This window comes from Myzus persicae, unplaced genomic scaffold (genome assembly GCF_001856785.1).
Source record: "Myzus persicae strain clone G006 unplaced genomic scaffold, MPER_G0061.0, whole genome shotgun sequence".
NCBI classification, from domain to species: Eukaryota; Metazoa; Arthropoda; class Insecta; order Hemiptera; family Aphididae; genus Myzus; species Myzus persicae.
The window spans coordinates 142,035-166,034 of NW_019101675.1; the positions used below are offsets into that span (position 1 = coordinate 142,035).

The 24,000-nt window shown below is 29.1% G+C and overlaps 2 protein-coding genes across 4 annotated transcripts; one reads left to right on the top strand and one right to left on the bottom strand.

Annotated features, from left to right (window-relative positions):
* Positions 1–11,019: 11,019 nt before the first annotated feature.
* Positions 11,020–12,252, top strand: LOC111030091 (syntaxin-18). Its single transcript, XM_022309435.1, has 2 exons — positions 11,020–11,764; positions 11,840–12,252. The coding sequence occupies exons 1-2, from the start codon at positions 11,024–11,026 to the stop codon at positions 12,089–12,091; spliced, it is 993 nt and encodes a 330-aa protein (XP_022165127.1). The 5' UTR covers positions 11,020–11,023; the 3' UTR covers positions 12,092–12,252.
* Positions 12,253–13,294: 1,042 nt separating this feature from the next.
* On the bottom strand, positions 13,295–24,000 carry LOC111030090 (protein pygopus-like). Of its 3 annotated transcripts, XM_022309434.1 has the most exons (8): positions 23,078–24,000; positions 22,645–22,741; positions 22,440–22,556; positions 20,814–20,983; positions 17,228–18,153; positions 15,023–15,168; positions 14,482–14,584; positions 13,295–13,573 (listed from the first exon to the last, which is right to left on the bottom strand). In XM_022309434.1, exons 2-8 carry the CDS (start codon positions 22,680–22,682, stop codon positions 13,562–13,564), a joined length of 1,512 nt encoding a protein of 503 aa, XP_022165126.1. In that variant the 5' UTR covers positions 22,683–22,741; positions 23,078–24,000; the 3' UTR covers positions 13,295–13,561. The 3 variants fall into 3 exon arrangements, with proteins under 3 accessions (XP_022165126.1, XP_022165125.1, XP_022165124.1); XM_022309433.1 differs by lacking the exons at positions 13,295–13,573; positions 23,078–24,000 and adding an exon at positions 22,813–23,058 and having other exon boundaries at positions 13,658–14,584; XM_022309432.1 differs by lacking the exon at positions 13,295–13,573 and having other exon boundaries at positions 13,661–14,584; positions 23,078–23,995.

The window sequence follows — 24,000 nt, forward strand, 5'->3', positions numbered from 1 at the left end:
ATTTAAGATACGTAGCTTACTTAATACTTGTATCGAAGATACTGCCAAACCCTGAATTTATGCTCTTAAGCTTCCTTCACGCCAGGCCTCGAGCGTATAGGTACCCTGCTATAAACCTGTAATGATGTTGGCGCTTATAAACTTTTAACCAAAAAAATATGACTGAACACGCAGAACGCACTTAAACATGTACGTGGTTGAGTCATTTTTTATTTTCGGCAATGAAATCGTATTATTATTGTAATATAACTAATGTATATAAATGATGCATATACCCGAGCATATACTGCAAATGGCATGTTATGTCAGACTTGAAATTAAATCAAACATCACTCTTCATATTAGTAGGTAGGTAGATACATTATTTTTCACAAAATACAGTCAGTAGAATCTTTTTATTTATTATATATATTTTGTACATCAGATAAGCAACACGCCAACACGGATTTTTTCAATGTTTATAAATAGCCATATAGGTAGTAACTTCATCAATAACCATATGGTAAAACGGTAAATCAAGTTTTCATAATTTGTTATCAACTTTTAAGTCAAACTGTCTAGTGCATTTAATTGATCTCTTTTCTCGATATTATTAATTAATATGTTAAACACAGTATACAGTGAACATGATCTTAAAAATAAATGCGCTGAATCAATTTTCTCAAGATTATTTTTACGAGTAAAGAGTATATGGCGGTGGCCATAGAAATGCGGTTAAGTATTTATTTCTACAACACATACAGTGTAGTCAATTTACTTATTTACTTCAAGAATATTTCTGAGAAAAATCTTCACTGTTCCGGTGTAATTACCAAAAATCCATGTACCTAGTGGTATATAACTAATAACTATACACTGGTAGTCGGTAGAACTCATGTTTTTTGCCGTTTTAGTTTATAATAATTTTTAACTGATCTAAATTCTCAACACACATCTATTAACCATATATTTTAAATACACTATAAGATTATAAGTACAAATGAATTCACATTACACAATGCGCTAATTCAGTGTATAGATGCAGCATTTAATGTGTGGGTAATATGGACCAATTTATTAATTTTTTTAATATTACCAAAATGTCAATAATATGATTAGTGTTAATTCCAAAACAGACATCCAAATTTCCGATTACAGAATTATGAACTTGGACATATTAACATATTGGAGGGGAATATTTTAGTAGTACCCTATCGTCTATCGATTTAAGACCGTAGCACGATGACGAATCGTAAAATGTATTTAATGATAGGGTATAGTTCCTAGTCGTTATGGCGCTTAGTGTGGACACAGATGACAAAAGCAGTAACATGAACAATAAAATATTACACACAACTGTTTACATTTAATACACCAAACATTGAATATTGAAGTATCGACCTGACTTCGAAAAAAAAATATTTTATTATAATAAGTAATAACTATCGATCTTCTGAAGTCTATAGTAACATTATATATGTGTATAGGTACATTATATATACAATAATACATAATTTATAACATATTGTGACTAACGCTGTAAGTTGCAGAGATCTTTTTTTGTAAAAGTTAGTTTTAGATAGAACAATATTAAATGCAAATACCTAAATCTTATCAAAACTGTATTTGAAATTTGAATAAAGTTTTATTAGAATATCAATGTTTAAATAATGTTGCACCTTAGCATGTTATAAAAATAAATAAACAACCCATAACGGGGTCGTCAGAACTATAGCAAATACGTATAAAATATAATGTCGGGAAATGTTTTTTTCTTTATTCGAGTTTTGTCACAACTAAATATTGTGTTTTATTCGATTACCACCAACAGACAAACAGTCATAGGCAGTAAAGTATAAATTGATTGTATATGTAACCGTAATCGGTTAAAACAATAATCTTCACGCTGCAGACTGCAGTCTGCGTTGTTAATGCTAATAGATTAAATAAACATAATCAATAGTAATGCAATTATTTAAATGAAGGTTATAGAATGAATGTGCAAATGTACATTGACGATTTAATATTTGTGTAGTAGTTATAATGTAATGTAATTAGTATTTAGTTTATTGATGTAATTCATGAAAAAATATAATTGTTGGTAACTATTTGATCACCTATTGATAAGTCAAGTAATATTAGTTGCGGTAAAACATTTTTTAAAAAAATTGGCCGTTGATTTGGCATGAAGTTAGAGCGCTTTTTCAAAAATCTGTATAAAATATGAACAACAAACTATTATGAAAAATGTATTGTGGATTAGTTTTGAAGACGATAAGTGTTGACCGTTGCCCGTTAGTGTGCATTTAGAGACACTTTTAGAAAATTGCTCATCGCGTTTTAACAAATTTCGAATAAATTGTAAAAATGTCCAACAAAATTGTTGAATAGGTTTAAATGAATTCTGTTAAATGTTTGCTTTAAGTTCACAGACATAGAAACAAACAGTATAAATTAACCTATAAGACAAAAAATATATATATATTTGTTAAATAAAATAAAGTAATAATTATAACATTATAACATTTTTTCATGTAACGACATACTTTTCTATGGTACATTCTTACTTAAAATACAAATATTATACACTCAGCTGTACAAACATAATTATGTATTTGTATTCTAGTTGTAGATTGTAATAACTAATATACATTGATTATTGATATGCATACTATAAGTATTTTTCTAATTTCTAATATTATAATACAATATAGCTAAGGCAGCATTTATATGCTTTTGCGTCTTATTTGTTTGATCAAAAAAACAGTTGGTTTATTACATAGTCGTAGATACCGAATAAGTCATAGGAAAGTCTTATTTTACATAAATAAAAAAATATATCAAAACGTGTTTTATCACAAAACAATTCTGTACGTGTATTTTTGTTTTATATGAAGTATACCCAATTAATCGATTTAAGTTTATGTACAATAATTTATTCTGATGACATGATTACAATAGCAGAAATTATAAATGAGTAGGTACTGAGGTGTCACCATGGTAGGTTCCTAGGTGAGCATCTTTTTAGTCGTTTGTTTGGATTTTTGGGGTTGCTGCAAAAGGAAAGAAGTTTGACGAGTGAATTTTGAGGATTTTTGAGTCTAGGTGAAGTGAGGTGTCTGAACTTTTTAGCTAGCTGTTTCAGTGTTTTTGCATTTGAGGTATTTGTGGAGATTATTTTAATATACTTATTACGGAGTAGAGACCATTTTACGAAGATGAATGGATCGAAACGCCTGGAGTGTTTTGAAATTTGAAGGTTTGTGGAATTTGAGATTTTTGGGCTGAAAGGCTGAGGCCTGGACCTCACATTTGAATTCTATATTTAAAAAAATTATTTTGCATATTTTGAGGTTTTTGTACTATTAGTGCATTAATTAGAATTTTGAAATATTTATTACAAAAGTGCTCTTTGTGTAACTCGACAAATCAGAAAGTACAAAATAATTGTTTAAGATTTTGTAAAATACTAGAAGAAATAAAAGAATATTATTAGAAGGACCGGAGTCTTATTTTGATTTGTTTAAAAACCAGGCTTTAAAAAGCTAACGTGTTATAGGTTTGAAATAAACAAATATCGAAAATATTTTTTTAAAAATAATGGCATTTGCGTTGTTGAAAATTAAAAAGAATTCACAATTTTCTTTACCGGGTACTTTCCAGACGTGATAATTAGTATAGTATTAGTGGCCCACCGGCCACCCGTATTCATCAAATTGTACATTCAATATACAAGAACGTCGGTTTACATTGTAACTAAATAATGATATTAAAATAATATTTAAATCATAAAAACGCAAAGACGTTTACAAAAAGACATAGCCATTGCCCAGTAGATGCTGCTGGCAACGTGCGCGTAACTACACAATATTATATAATAATATGCTATAATGTACAATGATATTAAACATTATACAGGGACAATTCGGCTGTTGGTCTAAGTAAGGCAGATGCACCATTAAACTGGTTTGCGGCATTGTTGGCGTTCACACACGACGACGTATATGTTCAGTGGGAGGTGTACACAAAAACATGTATGTATATATATATATACATATATTTCATATTCAATATATTATTATTATTATTATTATTATTATTGTAAAGGTACCTCTGCCGATTTGCAGGTAAAACGCGTATATTTATTTAGGAATGAAATATGTGAGCTACACAGGTATTCATCCATTGTACTTCCGTGTGTATATACACTATTATATAATACACCTATATATGCAGTATAGAACGCATTGAAAGGCCAGAAATCGAAGTTAAATTCACCACGGTTTTTATTTAATATTTTCGTACAGACATCAGTCGTAGTTTCCCCCTTTAAACGTATACCTACATAAACATGTTCCATCGACGGTGGAGCGTTCAAAATGATTTCCCCGGTCAGTGCGTAACGATTTTTGAAACCGCCACCCACAAAGCGTGCGAATAAACGCGTCACACGAAATGCAAAATGTTTAGACACTTTTGTGTGGTTTGGGGCACATGTGTACACTTTCGTACGCTTACAACAGTAACAACTCCATACGACGACGCATCCTCGACGTTTATGGACCGTGAGCAATAAATAAAATTGACAATGCAACTGCAGTGCAGCAAATCGTATATATGAGAATAATTTCAAATATTATAATAATGTGATTACTTACTGAGAATTCCAGACATGATGGTTTTGGTTTTTACGTTATATTTCAAACTTTCGTTTTCGATGACTACAACGAGAAAGTAATTTATTACGATAATAATAATGATAATATTATAACTATTTCAAGAAACGGTTCGATTACGGGTAATAATATCCTAAAGACCTAAACGATAACTTCAACAGGTACGTCAATTTAGGTTCCCCATATTTTGTCATGATCTGAGTTTTAATAATATCAAACAAATTTAATTATGGCGTTGAGTCGTGACTTATGAGTATTGAATAGGTATCGACAAAGTATTGAAAATTATTCACTATTCGGTATTCAGGAAATGAACAGGATAAACAGGAATAAATTATTTTATTATTATAAATATGTTACCTAACGCTGATTTACTAGAATTTGTATTTACTTAATTAACTAATTAGTACCTTACTGTAATATTGTGTTCTTGTATAAGTATATTATTTTTTTTCTCTTCGTTTTGTTTAATTGTAAACGTACTTTACTAAAAATTAATAAATTGTGATATCCATGAACTCCGTATACCAGATCGAGCGTATAGCTCAGTTGGTATACGTATCAGCTATTATTAATGTATTGTAACTATGTAATTTTTAATTGATTTGGCTGAATAAAAAATATTATTATTATTATTCTGCATTCGGTAAGTATAACTGCAGAAGACATTAAATAATATGCCGTGATTCGTGTTGTTACATGAACATTTCAACATTGGGATTTATTTCAATAAAGTGTCATATTTTGCACACAAAAGTATTTATTGATTCCATTTATTGGAAACATTGTTTTCGTTAGAATATATTTTATCATACGTTGACCAACAATTATTGGTGAGTTAATAGTGTTTACTCACTTCATATTATTATTACTATTTTATTGTATGGTTCGCTGTTTTAACGACGGTAGGTACCTACCTAGTCGACACGAACTGAACACATGCTCAACCTTTAAAGCGGTTGCCATACGCGCCTGTACACCGTTAAAACAACCCTCGGGGTTGCCAACTGTTGATTTTATACACCCAGTTGAAGTTATTGTATTTTGACTCAACCAGTTGAATTTTTAAAATGGTTTGAAATGAGTTGATTTTTGGTGGATATCTTGTACCAACATGCGACTTCTACCGTCAATGAATATAATATATAGCATATAGCCAAATAATCGGCACTGCGAGTTGCGTTTTGTGGTTGTACTCGTTTCTTTTACAAACTATGATAAGGTTTGGAAATGAGTTTGTACACAAACAAAGATCGAATCCATCCAGAGAAACAGGTTTGACCGATTTTCTACCGATTTTCTACCGATAATCAGATAAGTAAATGAACGCCGGAAGACGATATCGCGTGTCATGCGGAAACCACATCCCGGACATACACCGGCCATCCTGGCTGCCCTGTTTCCGTTGAATACCGTCACACACATTTCTCATGATTCCCGTAAGGGTGTTATTCCCATGTGATGCAATGATGGCAGAAGTCTAAAGAGATTTTGTTCTTGTAGTGAGCCACCGTTCAATTATTTTAAATGCATTTACGCCATCGTTACACGTTTGCACATAATTAGTCTCGGAATATCAATTTTACTAGCATAATACAAATATTACGTTTTTCCTTCTAATTTTTCACATAATATTAAATATAAAAAAACCGTGTAAAATTTAAGCTTTTCAGCTTCAATTGTAATTTAATCAAAATAAGTTGTAAGAGCTAAAACATGAACATAATATAGGTACTTATACTCTTGTAAAAAAATTTAAAATGCAAAGTAAAAAGATTCCCACCATATTTGTTCGACAAAGGTCGACAAAGTACAAAGTTATTTTTCAAGAAAATGTTCTGCTTGAAAAATGTTGAATATAAATTAATGAAATCATAATTATTTAATTGTTTTATTAGTGTAAAAGAAATACCTAACTTGTTATAATCGTTCAACAAATATTTAGAATAATTAAAATGGTTTAAGTAAAAACACACATTTTTTTCAATTTTGTTGATACCAAATTTATTACTTAAATGTCATAAAATAAATCAATAGAAAACCAGTTAGTTCTTTTTTTCCAAATTATGAAAGTGCAAACATATTGTTATAATTTAGAATTTTTTAAATCTTTTACATTATTTTTCCATTTATTATATTTCTGTGAAATTATTTTTTTTCGGATAATTTTTTGACAAACAATTATTCTTGTGTAATATATTAATATAATATTATACATTACGTTTTTAACATATCGTATTAAAATCAATGTATAACAATAATTCCTAATAAATAATAACCTTCTCGAAATACTGAATATCATGGCGATAACCAGATAGGTATTTTTACAAAAATATATAAAGTTTTATAATGCAACCGATACTTCTCAAGTTCATTAAATTATTTACTACTAAGCCCTTGTTACGTAATAAAGGTACACATTTAAGCAATTGTAAAGAGTAAACACTGAATACGTCGAACCCATCTAATCACGGAAATGTAAAATTATACCAAGTAAAATTGAATAATCGTATTTATAAAATATTTCTAATACGCAGTTGGGTGTTATACCTAGTTATTAATAACAATATACAACTATGTAACTGCAAAAGGAATATTATTATTTTAATTATTTTGATATTTTGTGAATAACCACTAATAAATAATAATCATAGAACTAATGCTAGTTCATATGAGTAAGTACCTATAGGTATATATAGTATACACTATACACCTATAATAGTATATGCCACAATATATACAAAATAATATGATAATAATAATGAAAATAATAAATAATTCATCACACTGCATGTTATAAGAAAATGAAATAGATAAATAAAATGTTAAAATGAATTTACTAATGATATCGTTATAATCCACATCGAGTGATATTTAATTTTAACACAATTTATGACGCTTACTATTTCTAAAACAATTACGCATAATGTAATTCGGAATAATTTTACCACGAATTGAGTATGCATGTTAAAAAGTACTTATTTTATGGAATATAGATCCATCATAAAATCAAACACAATTTACTGTTATATTAAAAAATAAAATAATCACATAAACATATTATTTTATATATGATACTCGACATTATTCGTGATTCATCTGCTGCCAAAGGTAGTCATATTTTTAAAAACCATCAAAACATTATCCACCAAGATAATGATCATTATTATTTTACTTTTCGAATACTTCGTTCAAAAAACACGAGGCAGAAGAATAAGAACATAAAAAATATTATGGAATAAACTAACTATACTGTTAAATAATGTATTTGTTGTCCACGAAGTACACATCATACATTTATGATACTAATAGCTGTAGTTACTTTTAGAAAAAAAATACAAATAGTGATTAACTTACATATACGTTACCATCTTCTGTATCCTTTCCGGCTTATTTTAAATTACACAACATTTAAATAATTTTAAAAATATTCACATTGGGCCCTAATAATCCGTTGGTAGTTTTTTCAAAAAAGTAAAAGTTAATACAAAAAAGTTAATTTTATATTTTTAGGCCATGGTTACCTTTTAAAATTAAATGTTTAATAAAATGTATGATTTTAGATTTTAAGTAGTTTTTAATAATATAAAATAATTAAGTATATTGAATAGCTTTTCTTTTTATGTATTCTATTTTTTTATATCAATATCAATTTTGAAATAAATACTTCATCCTATCATCCTAAATGAATATTAATTTATTTATTATCCATTTAAAAATATACTGCACATATATGTATATTAAATATAGTTAATAAAAAAATAATGATCAAGACAAGTTTATACATTATTCTAATATTTAGTTTATTTAATAGAGAAAATTCTGTGATGAATTTTTTTGAACGTGTTTTATAGCTAATAGAAAAATATGTCACTGCATTAGTTATCAATTATCATTTAATCAATATAATACAATTATTATTTATTAACCAGTTAGAGGCGTTTGAAGTAGGCAATTTTCATACACGTATGTAGGATACCGGAAAATAAAAACCGTTGAAAATTACCAATCAAAATGACACATCAGGAACATATGGTCATGTGTGCAAGCAGGGGTGACTGCAAAGTTACATCCTGTATAGATTGTTAGCACGTGAATACAATTATTAATTTATATTCTTTGGACTTAGTAATAATATATTAAACATTCCCATTAAAATAATGTTTTTTTCGATCTAAAACATGTATTACTCATGACCCGGTCATGATGACAGTACATTGTTTTTAAATAATTTAAGTAGATAGGTAAAAAATAAAAATATTATGATACTCTTGGTTATCTCGACTACGTCAGGTAACTTCCGGTAACTCAATTTGTTTACAGCGACAATCGCAGGTCAACACTGCATTGTTTTATATTGAGGCAATTTGTGTCAGTCACAAACTTTTTTCAAACGAAACTCCAATACAAATGTTCTACATAGGTAGGTACTATTTAAGATACAGTGCAACATAAAAAAAACTGAGAAAAAATCTACATTCATACATTGGAATTAAAATAATAACACATTTTAAGTACCTACATATTGCATTTTTATTTATTTGTAATAAATGTGAATTTAAATGCATTGTTACCGTATAAGACATAAAAGTAATGGAGTTGGGTCAAAGTTTGTTTTACAGAAATATTAGCGTATATTATCCAAATATTTTTTTTGATATTGAAGATATTATAGTATAGGACACAGGTACCAAATTATTTCTCATAAATTGTTCTGGATACATTTGGACACATTCTGCCGATGCCAATCGTTTTATTTCCCTCCATAGGTTATTATTATTTTTTGGTTGCGTTGATTACAGTTTGACTTTTATTTTCGATGAAGAGTTGTTATTAAACTGTTGCTAATGACATTAGCGATATTGTCTACAAATACAAATTTCGATGAAAATCATTACGTACAAATCTAGAATCGAATTTGATTGTTTTCCCGGAAGTTTAAACATACAAAAACACAAACATACCTATAATCTTGAAAAAGATATAAAGGTAGGCGGTAGAAAATCGTAAATAATATGTTAGCAATTTGCAAGCCATCAACAACGCATGAATAAATAAATAATGTATATTATAAAAAAAGTTCGTTTCGGAAACATAAATCAAAATTATTTATACTGATATTGATATATTAATTTATATGGGTTGATTGGCGGAGAAAAATACGTATAGGTACCTTCCTAATAAATATTACTATAATACCCTGCAACTGTAATGGCACTAGTTTAAATCGAGTTTAAATATTAGGTGTTATAATCAGTTATGTGTTAGGTATTTAATTATAATACAGTGAAACTACTAAATACCGGACAGTTTCAGTCGCTCAAACTGTGTCCACTATTTAAAAGTGTCTGTTAGGGGAGGTTTGCCTTTATTACATTTTATAATATATTATAGTTAAATTTGTTTTGAGTTCTGTGGTCGATGAGACCTTTCTTAACAGATTTTTACAGACACTTCAATTCATCCAAGCTTTTATTATATTTATGAGAAGAGTGTTGGGTATTCATTTTTAGTTGTTCATAATGATTACGATTTATTGTTAATTAATTGAGTAAGCAATAATACAAGGTAGGAATTATTAGCAAAACATTAAATCAACAACCGTCGTAATAGGAAATGGCATAGTATATTCAATATTGGTATATATACTGGGTATTTACTATTTAGAATTTTGGTATATATATATATATAATATTAATAATATAATAATAATATAATAAATTGTCAAATTGTCTTTTGTATAAAGAGCCTATACAGCCATACGTGGGTGGGCTAGGGCAGTATTTCAAAATTTCAAATATATAATAAATAATAATAGAAGTACCTACCTACCAATATTTGTATAAGAGTATTGTCTTTTTTATTTATTGTATAATAAGTTACAAGCTTACAGCGATTGCAATTTGTCCTAAGTATAAATGTAATATACATAACCCTGAAATTGTTTAAATAAATTTATAAAATAATTTTTTAACTGATGTAGCAGTATATAAGAAAGAAGATCAATGATGGTCGGGAGCGACGAACAGAGTATATATTCTACAACAGTTATAAGTAATCGCCCATCAGTTGGAAAAATAATAAACAGAGAAAAATGGTGTATGTTGAGTACTTATTTGTTTTTTTAAGAACTATTGTAATGAAATAACGAGTAAACTATTGATCATAGGCAATAAATAATAATAATAATAATAATAATAATAATAATATTAAAAGTACATTATTTGCATAACGTACATGAGATTTGAACAAAAAATGGCGGTCTATTGTGCACCACTATCAAAGTTATCACCATGACCATGGTTTTAAATCGTGAGATATCGCTATTTGTTATCACGTCAATAATAAATATTATCAAATAACAATTAATGATAGCGGGGAATTTTCAAAAAGTCTTCGTCACACTCAACTTTTTTAGTTTAACTTTATCAGATGATGATTCTATAGTTAATATGGACAAGACCGCCGTGTTCAAAGCGTATGTTAAGACTATCAAAACGAGAAACAGAGCATTCGGGTCTCCAGCACCGCCACAGGTGGATATTCTAAAGCAACGTAAGCCACGTCGAGACGAATTTTCTCGTAGGGCCAAGGACATTGTCAACGATCTAGTTAAGCTGACAGACTTTTTGAACCGTCACTTTAAGGACTATATCGACGTCCAGGCTTTCAATCAGCAGACCACTTTGACGGACGCGGACCGTGACAAAATCGATATAGGCGCGCAACACATAATCAAAACGTGCGGTCAACAGTTGATGGTGCTTAAAAAAAGTTTGACAGGCGATTGCAGTCAAATAGACGATCATAGACGTCAGATCATACGCTATGTCGAATGGCGTCAAAAATCCGTTACCAAGCTGTTTGCAGAGATCAAAGCAACACGAGCCCAAAGATGTCTAGAGTATGAAAACGTTTCAAAGCTGAGCAACTTGACTCACGGGTTTGAACCCCCAAAAGAAACCAATAACGCGGCCGCTGTTGAGTACGAAGCAGCTGACCGACAATATGCAGCTCAACTAGATGATGAATTGTCACCAGAAGAATTGCAAATGTTTGAAGCCGAAAATATAGAAATGTACAATGAATTAAATCAATTATCAAATGAAGTATGTACAACTAAATTTTGGAATTGTTTTGTTACCTCACTTCTTATTGAACTGAATTTTCTTTCTTTCTTGTAGGTAAGAAATATAGAGTCCAAGGCTGTACGAATTGCTGAGTTGCAAGAGTTGTTTACAGAAAAAATATTGGAACAAGATCAGGATCTCGAGAGGATAGATACAATTGCAGTGAATACTACTGAGAACATTGTTGATGCCAACACTGAAATAAGATCTGCGATACAAACCAACGCCGGTCTTAGAGTATATATATTGTTCTTTATATTAGTACTTTCATTTACCTTACTATTCTTGGATTGGTACAATGATTAAATGTGATGTATATGTTATACCCAAACCACTTATATAATTAAAGAAAGTTGGTATTGTTGAAAGTAATTATTCAGTTTGGATAAGGTGAACGTATTGTGATGATTTTATGTACCTATATTTGTTAATTTATTAAGTTTAATATAACATTATTTATTTATTCACTGTTTTGATATTTTTTTATAACTTCATTGAAACACATAGTAGTTATTTCAACATTTAAATTATTATCTGAATTCATACAAGGCATTAATTTTCACTGCAAATAGCCAATGACAAAATTGGTACACAAATATTTAATATAATAAATCGTGATATTATATTTAAAACTATTCATTATAAAAAACAATATAACTATAGAATGAAGATATTTAAGGAATTCAATTTTTTGTAAACAGTGAAGCTCAATATATGCAAGTAGGTCAATTAGACTTACGTTGTACCAAACATGAAAGTTCACATCATTTGGCGTATGACAATTGTTTTACCCAAGAAATATTTTCAGTTTGAAATTTTCAAAATATTTGACACAGGTCCACTTAACAATATTTTGACCAAGTTATTCCAATGTATGCTTTTTAAAGCCCTAACGTTTAAAATATTTAAATTATAAAGATAATTAAATATTTATTTAGTCATGGACTAGATGTATCATTATTTAATTACATAGATCAGATGAATTAAATAAAAAAATATCAGATTTATTAAACACTTATCGAAGACCCCTGTACAGTGTGGTCATTTCCCTAGTCCACATTGCATGGGGTATAAGATGTTTTGAAATTTTAAGACACTATTAAATTGTCATGTGTGTAATTAAATAAATATTGTAGAACATACTTCTCTAGTTTTTCAGCTGAATAAAATAAAATATTTCGTTTTATTTCAAAGTTTTAATCATGATTAAAGATATATACATATATACATACTATACATTTATGTGTATATCTTTAACTGTATTTTATGTAGAAATTATTGAATAAATTAGATATGAAATATCATTTTTCACATTACTCATAGATTTAAATAAATCATTTTGTTTTGTTTTCAGTAGATAAAAATAAAAATCCATCTTGTTTCCAAGAGTGTACTAATTTCTATTGATTGTGACCGAGACATGACCTTAGACTAATATAGGTATATGATGTTATATTATATACTTTTGGCTGTAATGTATTATACAATATAATATAGTTAATTCTTTTATGTAATTTGCCATATGGTTTTATCATGTTATGATTATTAAATTATTTCAATAATTTGAAATAAATACTGACTGTTTAACTATAATATAACTAAAGTCATCACTGGAAACGATATAATATAAATTTGTACTTGAAGTTTTTAAAAATACACCATTCAATATGATCAGTTGAATATAGTAATAAATGGTTGCTTGGAACTTGATGACATTTATAATCCAGAAAAAATACAAACTGATTGTTCTGCTAATTGTTCTAGATGTACAAATATTCATTGAACAATCTGCAAAATAGTGTCATTTCATTAATATATATTAAATTGAGTGAAACACAATAGCTGCTTGAGTGAATTATAAAGATACAAAAATGATTACAAATTTTTTATTTTACTTTATTTAGTTACATGTAACACTTAGAACTTACAATCTCAAGTTCATAAGTTTCTCGGTTTTAATATATTTTTTAATTGAACTAACTATGTACAAACATATTGATTGTGTTAAATTATTTTCTATATAAAAAAAAAAAATGTTTCTTCAATACATCATTGATTACAAACACAAGTATTTATAACCAATGATAATAGATATACACAAATATATAATAAATGATGACATTGTTAAGAGCATTCTGCATTATATAAAAACAATTCAATTGTGAAAAAAGTAATAAAAGTAAAATAATAAAGAAGATAAAAGTGGCAATAAGACAATGCATTAGTAGATTGAAAAGGAAAAGGCCCAATTTGTTGTATATTCGAAGGAACTTTAGATTTTTTAAATGCCAAATAAAAATCAAATGGCAAAACGCTCAATGTATGCAAGTAGTTGAAATACTGATGAGTACAAAGGAGGAATTTTTATACGCTACACATTATCAATTTAAACCTCAGTCGTAACTCAATAAAAAAATATATGTAATATATATAATATATATATGCACACATAAATATAAAACAAAAATTATGAGACTGATAATAACTCAAAAATAATTATTTTTGATTTCATATAAATTATAATCCATACACGAATAATAAGTATTTGAAATTAAGTTAATGCTCGAAACTGAGATTAAGTACTTAATCCAATGAAGGTTTGAAGCACTGTGAATATTGTAACGTTCAGTGCACGAAAGCTAAAGTCATTTAGGGTTGAGAGATGTTAAATGTATTCGTTAGGGTTTGTATTTTACCAAAGGTATATTTTTTGTTTGTAGACATTTGTCACACACCCACTCCGCGTATACTTCAGCTGTAAGTAACTGGAAAGCAGGTTCCATCAAGCCCGTACAAATCCTGAAAATATTTAAAATACATTAATACTAAAATTAAATTAAATTATGTATTTAATGTATAAATGTCTACACAATAGTAGTGGTGCACAATAATAAATACATTTTCGGATATTTATGTGAGTCAACTATTGAAAAAACATCAATATTGATATCAAAACATTTGTATTTTCTATTTATTTATCTTTAAACGAAAACAATTAAAAAAATTTAAGTCAGATAACGCCAAACAATATAACACATTAAGTTTGACAGGGTTGTAATAAAGAGCTATTATGAGTTCAAAAAATCTGTTAATGTACTTTTTCTACATATTATTGAATTGATATTGTTTGTTATTTAATATTCCGATACAATATCAATATAAAAGAAAAAATGTTTGTGCAACACTATTAATCATATAATAATACAAATATATTTATTTCATATTTTTAATAAATACCTATGAAACCAAAAATTACAACCAGATTCACATAAAACAGCTTGATCATTGTCATGAACTTCTTTATGACAGTTACCACAAGGATAAATTGGTGGGGCATTTGGATTCTGTGGATTGAACACCATTGGTTGATCATGAGGGTATATCTGAAAGTTTATCATTAAACATTACTATAAAGATTACAAGTAACTTTAATTTATTAATAACTTTAGACATGTTCTATTATGCATTTAAATATACAGTGTAATCACAATTTAAAGTAACACTAAATATTTCAGCCAGATGAGAATAATTTTGACGGCATAACATAAAGCATTCAAGTGGTACACAGTTAAATTGGTTTGGTGACGTTAACGCTACTAATTAGTAATACAGTTTGCGTGGACCTTAAAGGACTTATTATTACACTTAACTTTGAAATATTCAAATGTCTTAACCTTTTTCTTTCCATGAAATTCACAACAAAACAATATTTTTTGAATTGCAATTACACTATCTTTATTAAGTTTGGATTTTGGTTTTTGTTTTGAGATAAAATTTATACATTCATTAAGAGATAAAGATAAAATTGTCTTTAAATATCAGTATATTTACTGATATTGTACTTATCGTAACACTTCTTTTGATACATGTTTAGAATATGAATATAAAAGAATGCCCAAATCTGACTTTAGACATATTATGTAATGCTAATTTTATTTTCATTATACTCGAATTAAAATATAGAGAAAAGATTTTTATTGGGTGACCATTCAAACTACATTTGAAATATTCAAAATAACAGTTTGATAATTGTTAATTTTTTGATAAATAAATAAAATTAGTAATGTGTATCTTTAGAAACGACAATAGCCCTAGTAGTTGATGCTTACTTAGAAGTCTTTTAAAACTTTAACAAAAGTATGGGTATTTGTTTTTAAATCTGCTAAGAACATTGATGATGGTGATTTATTCGAAAAATTTAAAATAATTGTTGAGATTTTAAAGTAAATACCTGGTTACAATGCAAATATTTAAAGAAATGTTCTTAGGGATCGAAGGAAAGAATACATTAGATATAAAAATAGTTAAAAAAATGTTGATAGCAAAATTTTTTTTATTTTTTTACTCAAATAAACAGTTCTATGTTTTATTGCTAATCAACAAATTTAAAATTATTTGTTTATCAGATTTTACCTCCTTCTTTAACCACTTTCTTTCACTAATTTCCAGTTTTGAAAATAATTAGCATTCAATAACAATGCCTTAAAATCATCCCACTACACTCAATTACACAGTTTTGACACAATTGTCATCTCAAAAATTAATTTTCATTATATAGTAGTAATGGTTAGAAACTATTTTCATTGATAACTTTTAAACTTAAATAATAGAACAAATAAACCATTGGCACAAAACATTAAGAGGATGCCACACCTGCATGTGTTGTCTCTGTCTTACAAATGCGTAAAATAGCAAATTTACGATCAGCAGTTCACGTTTTATGCCCTTAGATTAAAAATTAGAGTGATTCTTCAACCTATTATGAAACTTGATGGAAAGAACTTTATCTATATTTTGCCAGAAGTTTTTTTACAATAATTCAGTTTTTAAGTGAGGTATGTTTGTATAATAAATGTAAATTAAAAATACTCATATCTCACTTAAAAACTGAATTATTGTAAACAAACTTCCAACAAAAAACAGATAAAGTTCTTACCATCAAGTTTCATTATTGGTCGATTCACTCCAAATTTTAAGCTAACAGTATAAAACGTGAACTGCTGATCGTAAATTTGGTATGTTACGCCTTAACATTTGTAAGACAGAGACTACACATGCAGGTGTGGTCGTCCTCTTAATAAGAAAAAAAAGTAGTTTCTTAATTAAAAATGTAACATTAAATCAACCCATAATAACACAGATAAGATTTATACATAATATATATATATCAATCTAATTATGTTTTAAATCAGAGCAAAAATAAATTAATTTAGTTTATGTCCAACGAGAGAGCACAACTCGCTAGCCGCAAAATTCAAATGAACCCGCTCCGGGTCTCGAGGTCTAAATTTTACCACCATGGGGTACCTGAATGTGTATACAATGGTTCAACAGGTGACCGATATTGAGGTGGGAATGCGCAGCAAAAAATAAATTTTGGTAGCCACCCAGTTGCGCTTTCTCATTAGACAGAGTATAGATTTAATAACTATTTCCTTATACCTTTCCAGCCGATACAGGCATTGGTTTAGAATTAGGTCCAGGCCCATATCCACCTGGTTGTTGACTATTAGGTATTTGAGAATGATGCATCATAGGAGGCATAAGTCTATGTTGTTCAGAGGGTTGAGGTGGACCTCGCATCATTTGGGGACAGGGCATGCCTCTTGGACAGTTCATCATATTACTAGGCCCTGGCATACTATTGCACTGCTGATTTGACATTGGTTGCCTACAAGCCATGGAAACAGATGTCATGTTGTTGGATCCTGGACACGGAGGCCCACGTACTGGACACCCGTTATTGTCTACTGACATATGTGGACTCATATCATTCATGTCAGCTGAACTTACTGGCATATTCATAGACATTGGACTATTTGTTAAAGGTGAAGGACCCCCTCGACCCATCATCATGGGACTGCCACCAGGACCTGAGTTAGGATGACCGTTAAGTGGTGAAGGACCCATTGTCATGGGACTAGACATGGGTGGATGAATGTTCATATTGGTATTTTGAGGTATGGGACTACCCATAGGCGAAGCACAATTCAGAGATGGTTTTACCATGGCAGCACATTCCATAGGACTGTTGCCGCGCATATTTGGCACCATATGTGGACTGCCCATTGCAGAAGGACTTCGGTTCATAGATAAGGCATGTGGACTATTTCCTGGTGCACCACAACTCATCATTGGGGGTCCACATACCATAGGATTTCTATGTGGGCTACTACCACAAGGTCCACCCATTGGGCTACCCATAGGTGGACCACAATTCATAGGTGAACCACCCATTTGGTGGCAAGGGCTACCAGACATCATGGGTCTAGAATTCATCATTTGTCTATTCATATGATTTGTGTTCATCACTTGTGGTGGCGGGGTGTCATCAAAAGGATTTGAAGCAACTATAGTATCTCCATAACCTAAAAAAAATTAATATGAATTTAATATAATTTATGAAATTGTATTGTCCACAATTTATTGTTTATAATTTAATTGACTAAACACAAAATATAGGAAATTGGATGATAATAGTTTAACAATTCACCAAAGTACAGGATACTCAATATAAATAAGTTATTGTAGTGGCATAATAGATTTACATTTTACTTAGGACAACATATACTATATAGAGGCAAACAATATTTTTCAGGTACCTGAAGTACTATGTTTAATAACTACTTTATGCAAACATTAGCACCATTGAGTAGTTAAGAGGACGCCACACCCACATGTGTTGATCCAAGCTAAGCAACCAAAATTTCAACAAAAGAACATTCACAGTGCAACATCGTTTTTTATTTTTTCGATATCACAAATACCAGAAAAGTTATTCAAATTTTAAATAATGAATTTTTAAACAATAAGAACTTTTCTAGTATATGTTATATTGAAAAAATAAAAACGATGTTACTTACACAGTTAATGTTCTCCTCTTAATTGCATGAAAATTTGGTTGCTTAGCTTGCACTACAGCTTGAGTGGTTCTATTCCGAGCTAATCATTTTTTGTTATGTTGTACGTTTGCAAGATAGAGACAACATAATGTGAGGGTGTAGAGTCCTCTTAAACAAAGATTAACAATATTCAAGCTTTAACACATAGTGGACATCAGAAAACAGGCATTCGTGGCCAATGTCAATAAGTAGTTGACACGAGTAAATGGATGCTGATGGCCAGTGTCAACACTTTGACATACAGTAACCCGTTTTGTATTAAGTCTTTATTAGGCAGCTATAGCTGTGAACATTTGAAATTTAACTCAACCATTCATTAACATATTGGCTAATATGTCAAATCTACCAATTTCCCAAGTGGGACGGGCGTTCACTGGTAAAATCACCGAGCACATGTAGAATTGACAAGGGCGTTGAACATATTAAGTTCATTTGTTTTTTTGGAATATTTTCAATTGATTAGTAGTATACTTCCGATTAATAACATGGTATTTTAGATTCTAAGTCAAAGAAATTAAGAATTTATAGAATTTTTATATAATGTTCTTGTTTTTTTAAATTGTTTATTTTTATAAGTTAAAATATAATAAAATAAATGTTTGAACTCTCGTATGAATCTTTTTTTCTGGTAAATATTATATTTTTTCAACATTATTGTCTACAGTAAAAACAGGTTTTATGTAGTATAATTATTATGCTAAATCATAATTGTGTCATATCTAATCACATGTATGCTTATCGCCGTGTTCATGATAAATTAGATAGAAGTTCGATGTTTGCTCATAATATAACTACAAAGTACATTTAGTTAACAATTGTTCGTGACCCTCTAAACTATTTGACATGTGTGTTTAAATTAATATTTTTATCTGCTGTGGTACTAGTATTGTTTTTTTTTTTTTAAATTATTTTTTGAACATTTTGAAAGTTTCTAATTTAAAACTCAATAAGAAAATACATTGAACAGTAATATGGTAGAAGTGAGATTTTCTATGATTTATTCTAAAATACCGAATAAAATGTTGAGATCTCTATTGGCCAGAGAACACTGATCAGAACAAATACACAATGAAAGTAATTTGAGAAAAAATAATTTACAAGTATTGTTACATCAACAAAAAAATTATGGATCCAATTTTTAAAATTAAATGCTCTAAATTTTTAAAGACTATTCATGAACATCCTACCTTACTAAATCAATTTGTTAGCAGTCTTATATCTTGAATCAAGAATGTTATTCAGTATTGACATATATAGTATCTTATATTTTATCATTAATGAAATAAAATACACTCATATAAACAGTTATTAATAGAGATATTTATTAGAAATGAAGTAACAGTTTTAACTTCGAAAAAAAAATATATTATCCTCAGAAGATTTTTAAAAATTTTCATGAGTTTGGAGTAGTAATAATATACTAAATAATAAATAAAGAGGATTTGTTGAAGTTGTTTTTAATTGAGATTGTATTAAAAAGTTTTGAAGCTTATAACACCTGTAAATATATATTTGATACAATCATGTTTATAAACCTGAAATACAACAAAACCTTTGAAATAATACATTACTTTTCTTTAATGTTAAATTTGAATTGTAGAGAGCTACTATTTACAATTAAGAATTTGTACGCATTTTGTACTTGCATATTATTCTAAATTATTTATTGGATTTAACAAGATTTATTCTATGAAATGAGTTATGAGATAATGGATCCGGGACTATCTATAATAAAAATTAAATAGTTTTCAAAATAGATAAAATATTTATATTAAATATATTTTTAAATCCAAATGAATACACAACCTGACAATTTTGGTTTTAAATGTCTAACATTGAGTATATAAAGGTTAAGGTCTAAATAGAAATATATTCTAATGAGCATATTAGGTCTATATTACATGTGAATACACTACTAATCCTTACATATTTTTCCTATATTATGTTCCATGTCTAGTATTTGTAAGTACATTTTTCTTCAAACATCCATAAAAAAATTACCCTTATTGAATAAAATATTGTTTTGGTTCATTAGTTGAAGACCAGCATAATAAATATCTAATATTGGGGAGAACAAATATTGTAACTCTGACTTAAGTTTAAATAATACGTGAATTAGATTTTACCAGATAAAGGTGGTGGAAGTAAATCTTGAGGTGATGGAGGTGGTGGTTGAGGTGCATGATTTGTCACAGTGGCAGCATTAGAAGTACGTCGCTTCTTCTTAGCTGGGGGTGGTGGTGGTGGATCTGGAGTCATCATTGGTGATTTAAACTCATTGCCCATTGGCAACATCCTATAAAATTAAAATAGATGAATACAAATTGTACAAATAACATTTATTTTAGAAATAGGTACTTAAAATTAATAAGAGTTTTACATACAATTTACTCTATTGGAATAAAATATTGAAGTTCACGTTATTGATCACAAGGTACTAGCTTTTAATGTATTATTCAGTACCAAATGAAATTTCATCTGTCTTAACTTATAACGATTCAAAATTCAAAATTATACATAAAAATGTAATGCTTGGAAGAAAATAAAATGTTTGACCAGTTTTTATTAAAGGTTTAAAGCATTTTACATTATAGTAGCACAAAAAAGGTTTTTGTTTCTTATTCAATAATATCTTTATTTATTAATTCAACAAATTTTAATATATTATTATATTTTTTATTTTTGTGAGAATTATACAATTTGTACATTTTTAACAAAATGAGCATAAATAATCTTGTATTTTGAACACTAAAATTATTGTTCACTTGAAATAGTAAGCACTACCGCTTGGGTAAAATTAAATCATATTTTAAAACATTAATAATAAATTATAATGAATTTATCTCAAAGTTGTTTGCTACACAATACCTTACATAAAATGTTTTTAATTTTTTAAAAATAGCACACATTAGAACAACTGTGAGTACCTACTTCTTTTTATTTATCAGACTATGAACAATAAATTTTTAGTTAAACCTTCAAAGATTCAACTTTTTAATATACGTTTGCAAGTACCATACCTATAACAACGTTTGATTAATATTTTAATATTAATAATATATTTACACAATTAAGCTCCCACAAAAAAAAATCAATAATAAAAAAAACAATAAAGAATGGTAATAAGTATCGGCTTTTCCAAAGTATCTACTAAAAAAAAAGTTAGACAAAACTTGGTAGACAATTATTTAAGTTTATATTTAAAAATTTGTTATTTGCATTTACCCATAAATAATAAAAAAAAATGTATACCTTTATTTATTTATTGATAATAGTATTACATTATTATTAACAATTGATTATAAGGTTTATTTTTCAAAATTCAAAGTATAATTAAGGTACCTCGATTAAATTACATGATTTGTTATTTTCCTTAATTTTAAGAGCCTAAAGAAAAATATAAAATGAAATAAATATAATTTATAGAATAATAATAAACAAAGGTTGGGAAGCAATATGGTAATTACCTGATTAATTGTTAAACAATTTCAAATTGTTTTATGTACCTACTAAAAAAGAACGAATAAGGATAAGTTAATCGAAAAAAGTAGGTGATTAGAATAATTTGTTTATGAGTTAATTTAATTACTTTAAGTGATGTTATATATATTTGGATTATTAGATATATTTTATAGTTTTATAGGGTATTTTGAGTTTTACCTCTTGAGGTAAGGATTACCTATTATATGAATTACCATTTGAAAAACATAATTTCTAATTGTTTAGTTAAATAAATAAAAAATAATACATACGAGCAAGGTCCACCCATTTTATTGAAATCGTCTGGATAACAGTGGCCTCTCTGCATATGAGGCGGCATGTCTTGGCATTGATTGTAGTAAGCCATTTGATTACGGCCTCTCGGTAACCTATACAAAATAGACATGACCATAACAACCATGTACAGTTACGGACAACAGTAGATGAACGTATGCCCAGAAACAAAGAGTGACTTACGTGACGTAAGGGGCCATACCACCCATGTTGTGGCTCATTTCTGATAGATAGAACTCAGAGTATTGAATGCATCACAGCGATGACTGTGGGGTGAAATCTGGAAACAACAAAATTAAAAATTAATCGAAAAATAAAACTCGAGATAAGCCGATGGGAAACAACACATACCTACACAATATCTCGCGACACGATAATTATTGTTAAATAATGTAGGTAAATACATATTATTATTATAAAGGTAGGTATAATCAATCGTCTATTTTAAAATCGAGTCCATCTGAGTGAAAACTCGGACAGATCGAGCGACATCGTATAAGACAGAACGAAAAACAAAACTCGAATGCCTACGCCACAGCGGAGTGTGCACAGGAGACGTAGGTGTAAAAAGAACCTCCCGTTCGCGCGATAGTATTTTTACATCTACACCACTCACGGAAATTGTTACGGACGATTGGATTCTTCCTTGTACAGTGGCCGAGCACCGGAGTATGCTGCTGCTGCTGCTGCTGACACTCGCAGTTCTGCCTACGCTGACATCGGCCGGCAATTATTTCCGTTTACGTTTCGAACGTATACAGTATCGCATATAAAGCGTATAGACGTACGATACGTATATTATTATTATTATTATTAAAATACATATACACCGCCGCACACATACACGTATCTCTCTCTATGTATATAAACTATTATTATTTATATACGCATATGTATTGTAAATCGTGTATATAATGTTTATATATATATATAAATACTATATGGGTGCAAGACGACGCGCGCGCACGAACACGAACGAACACACACTCACGTATACGGTCGCACACATGCACGCACGGATATACTCGGCGCGACGAGAGGAGTGAAGTATAAAAAAAAATGAAATAAAAATTTATTGAAAAAGGGCGAACGGTGTGTATAGTCGACAGTCACAAACTCACAATGGCCGTGCCGGACGTGTTGTTCGACCGCGGAGAAGACGATATTAAAATTATTAATAATAATAATAATAATAATACGGCGGCGGCGGTCGGATTCTGTGCGTCCGAAAACGTTGATAGTAAAGGATTTCGTAAATCGCGAAAAACGTGAAACGCTGTCGTCGTCTTCAGTCGCGGTGTCTGGCGAGCGGAGTGGAGGGAGGCGACATAATAATAATAATGATAATAATAATAATAATAGTTATAATAATAATGTGAAAAAAATGTTTGAGTAAAAAAAAAACCAAAACAATAATACACACGAAACGAAGCGGCGGCGGTGGTGGCCGGGGGTGATCAGACGGAGATGAAACGATAAAGCGCGTGCATTGTACGGACGAGATACGGCGGCGAGCACGGATCCGCGTACGCGCTATAT

Coding starts and splice junctions, on each gene's coding strand:
- LOC111030091 (XM_022309435.1), top strand. CDS start 11,024: ATGATAGCGGGGAATTTTCAAAAAGTCTTCGTCACACTCAACTTTTTT. Junction 11,765..11,839: donor TAAATCAATTATCAAATGAA/GTATGTACAACT, acceptor TCTTTCTTGTAG/GTAAGAAATATAGAGTCCAA.
- LOC111030090 (XM_022309433.1), bottom strand. CDS start 22,682: ATGAGCCACAACATGGGTGGTATGGCCCCTTACGTCAC. Junction 22,557..22,644: donor GGTATGGCCCCTTACGTCAC/GTAAGTCACTCT, acceptor TATTTTGTATAG/GTTACCGAGAGGCCGTAATC. Junction 14,585..15,022: donor TGTAATTTTTGGTTTCATAG/GTATTTATTAAA, acceptor AAATATTTTCAG/GATTTGTACGGGCTTGATGG.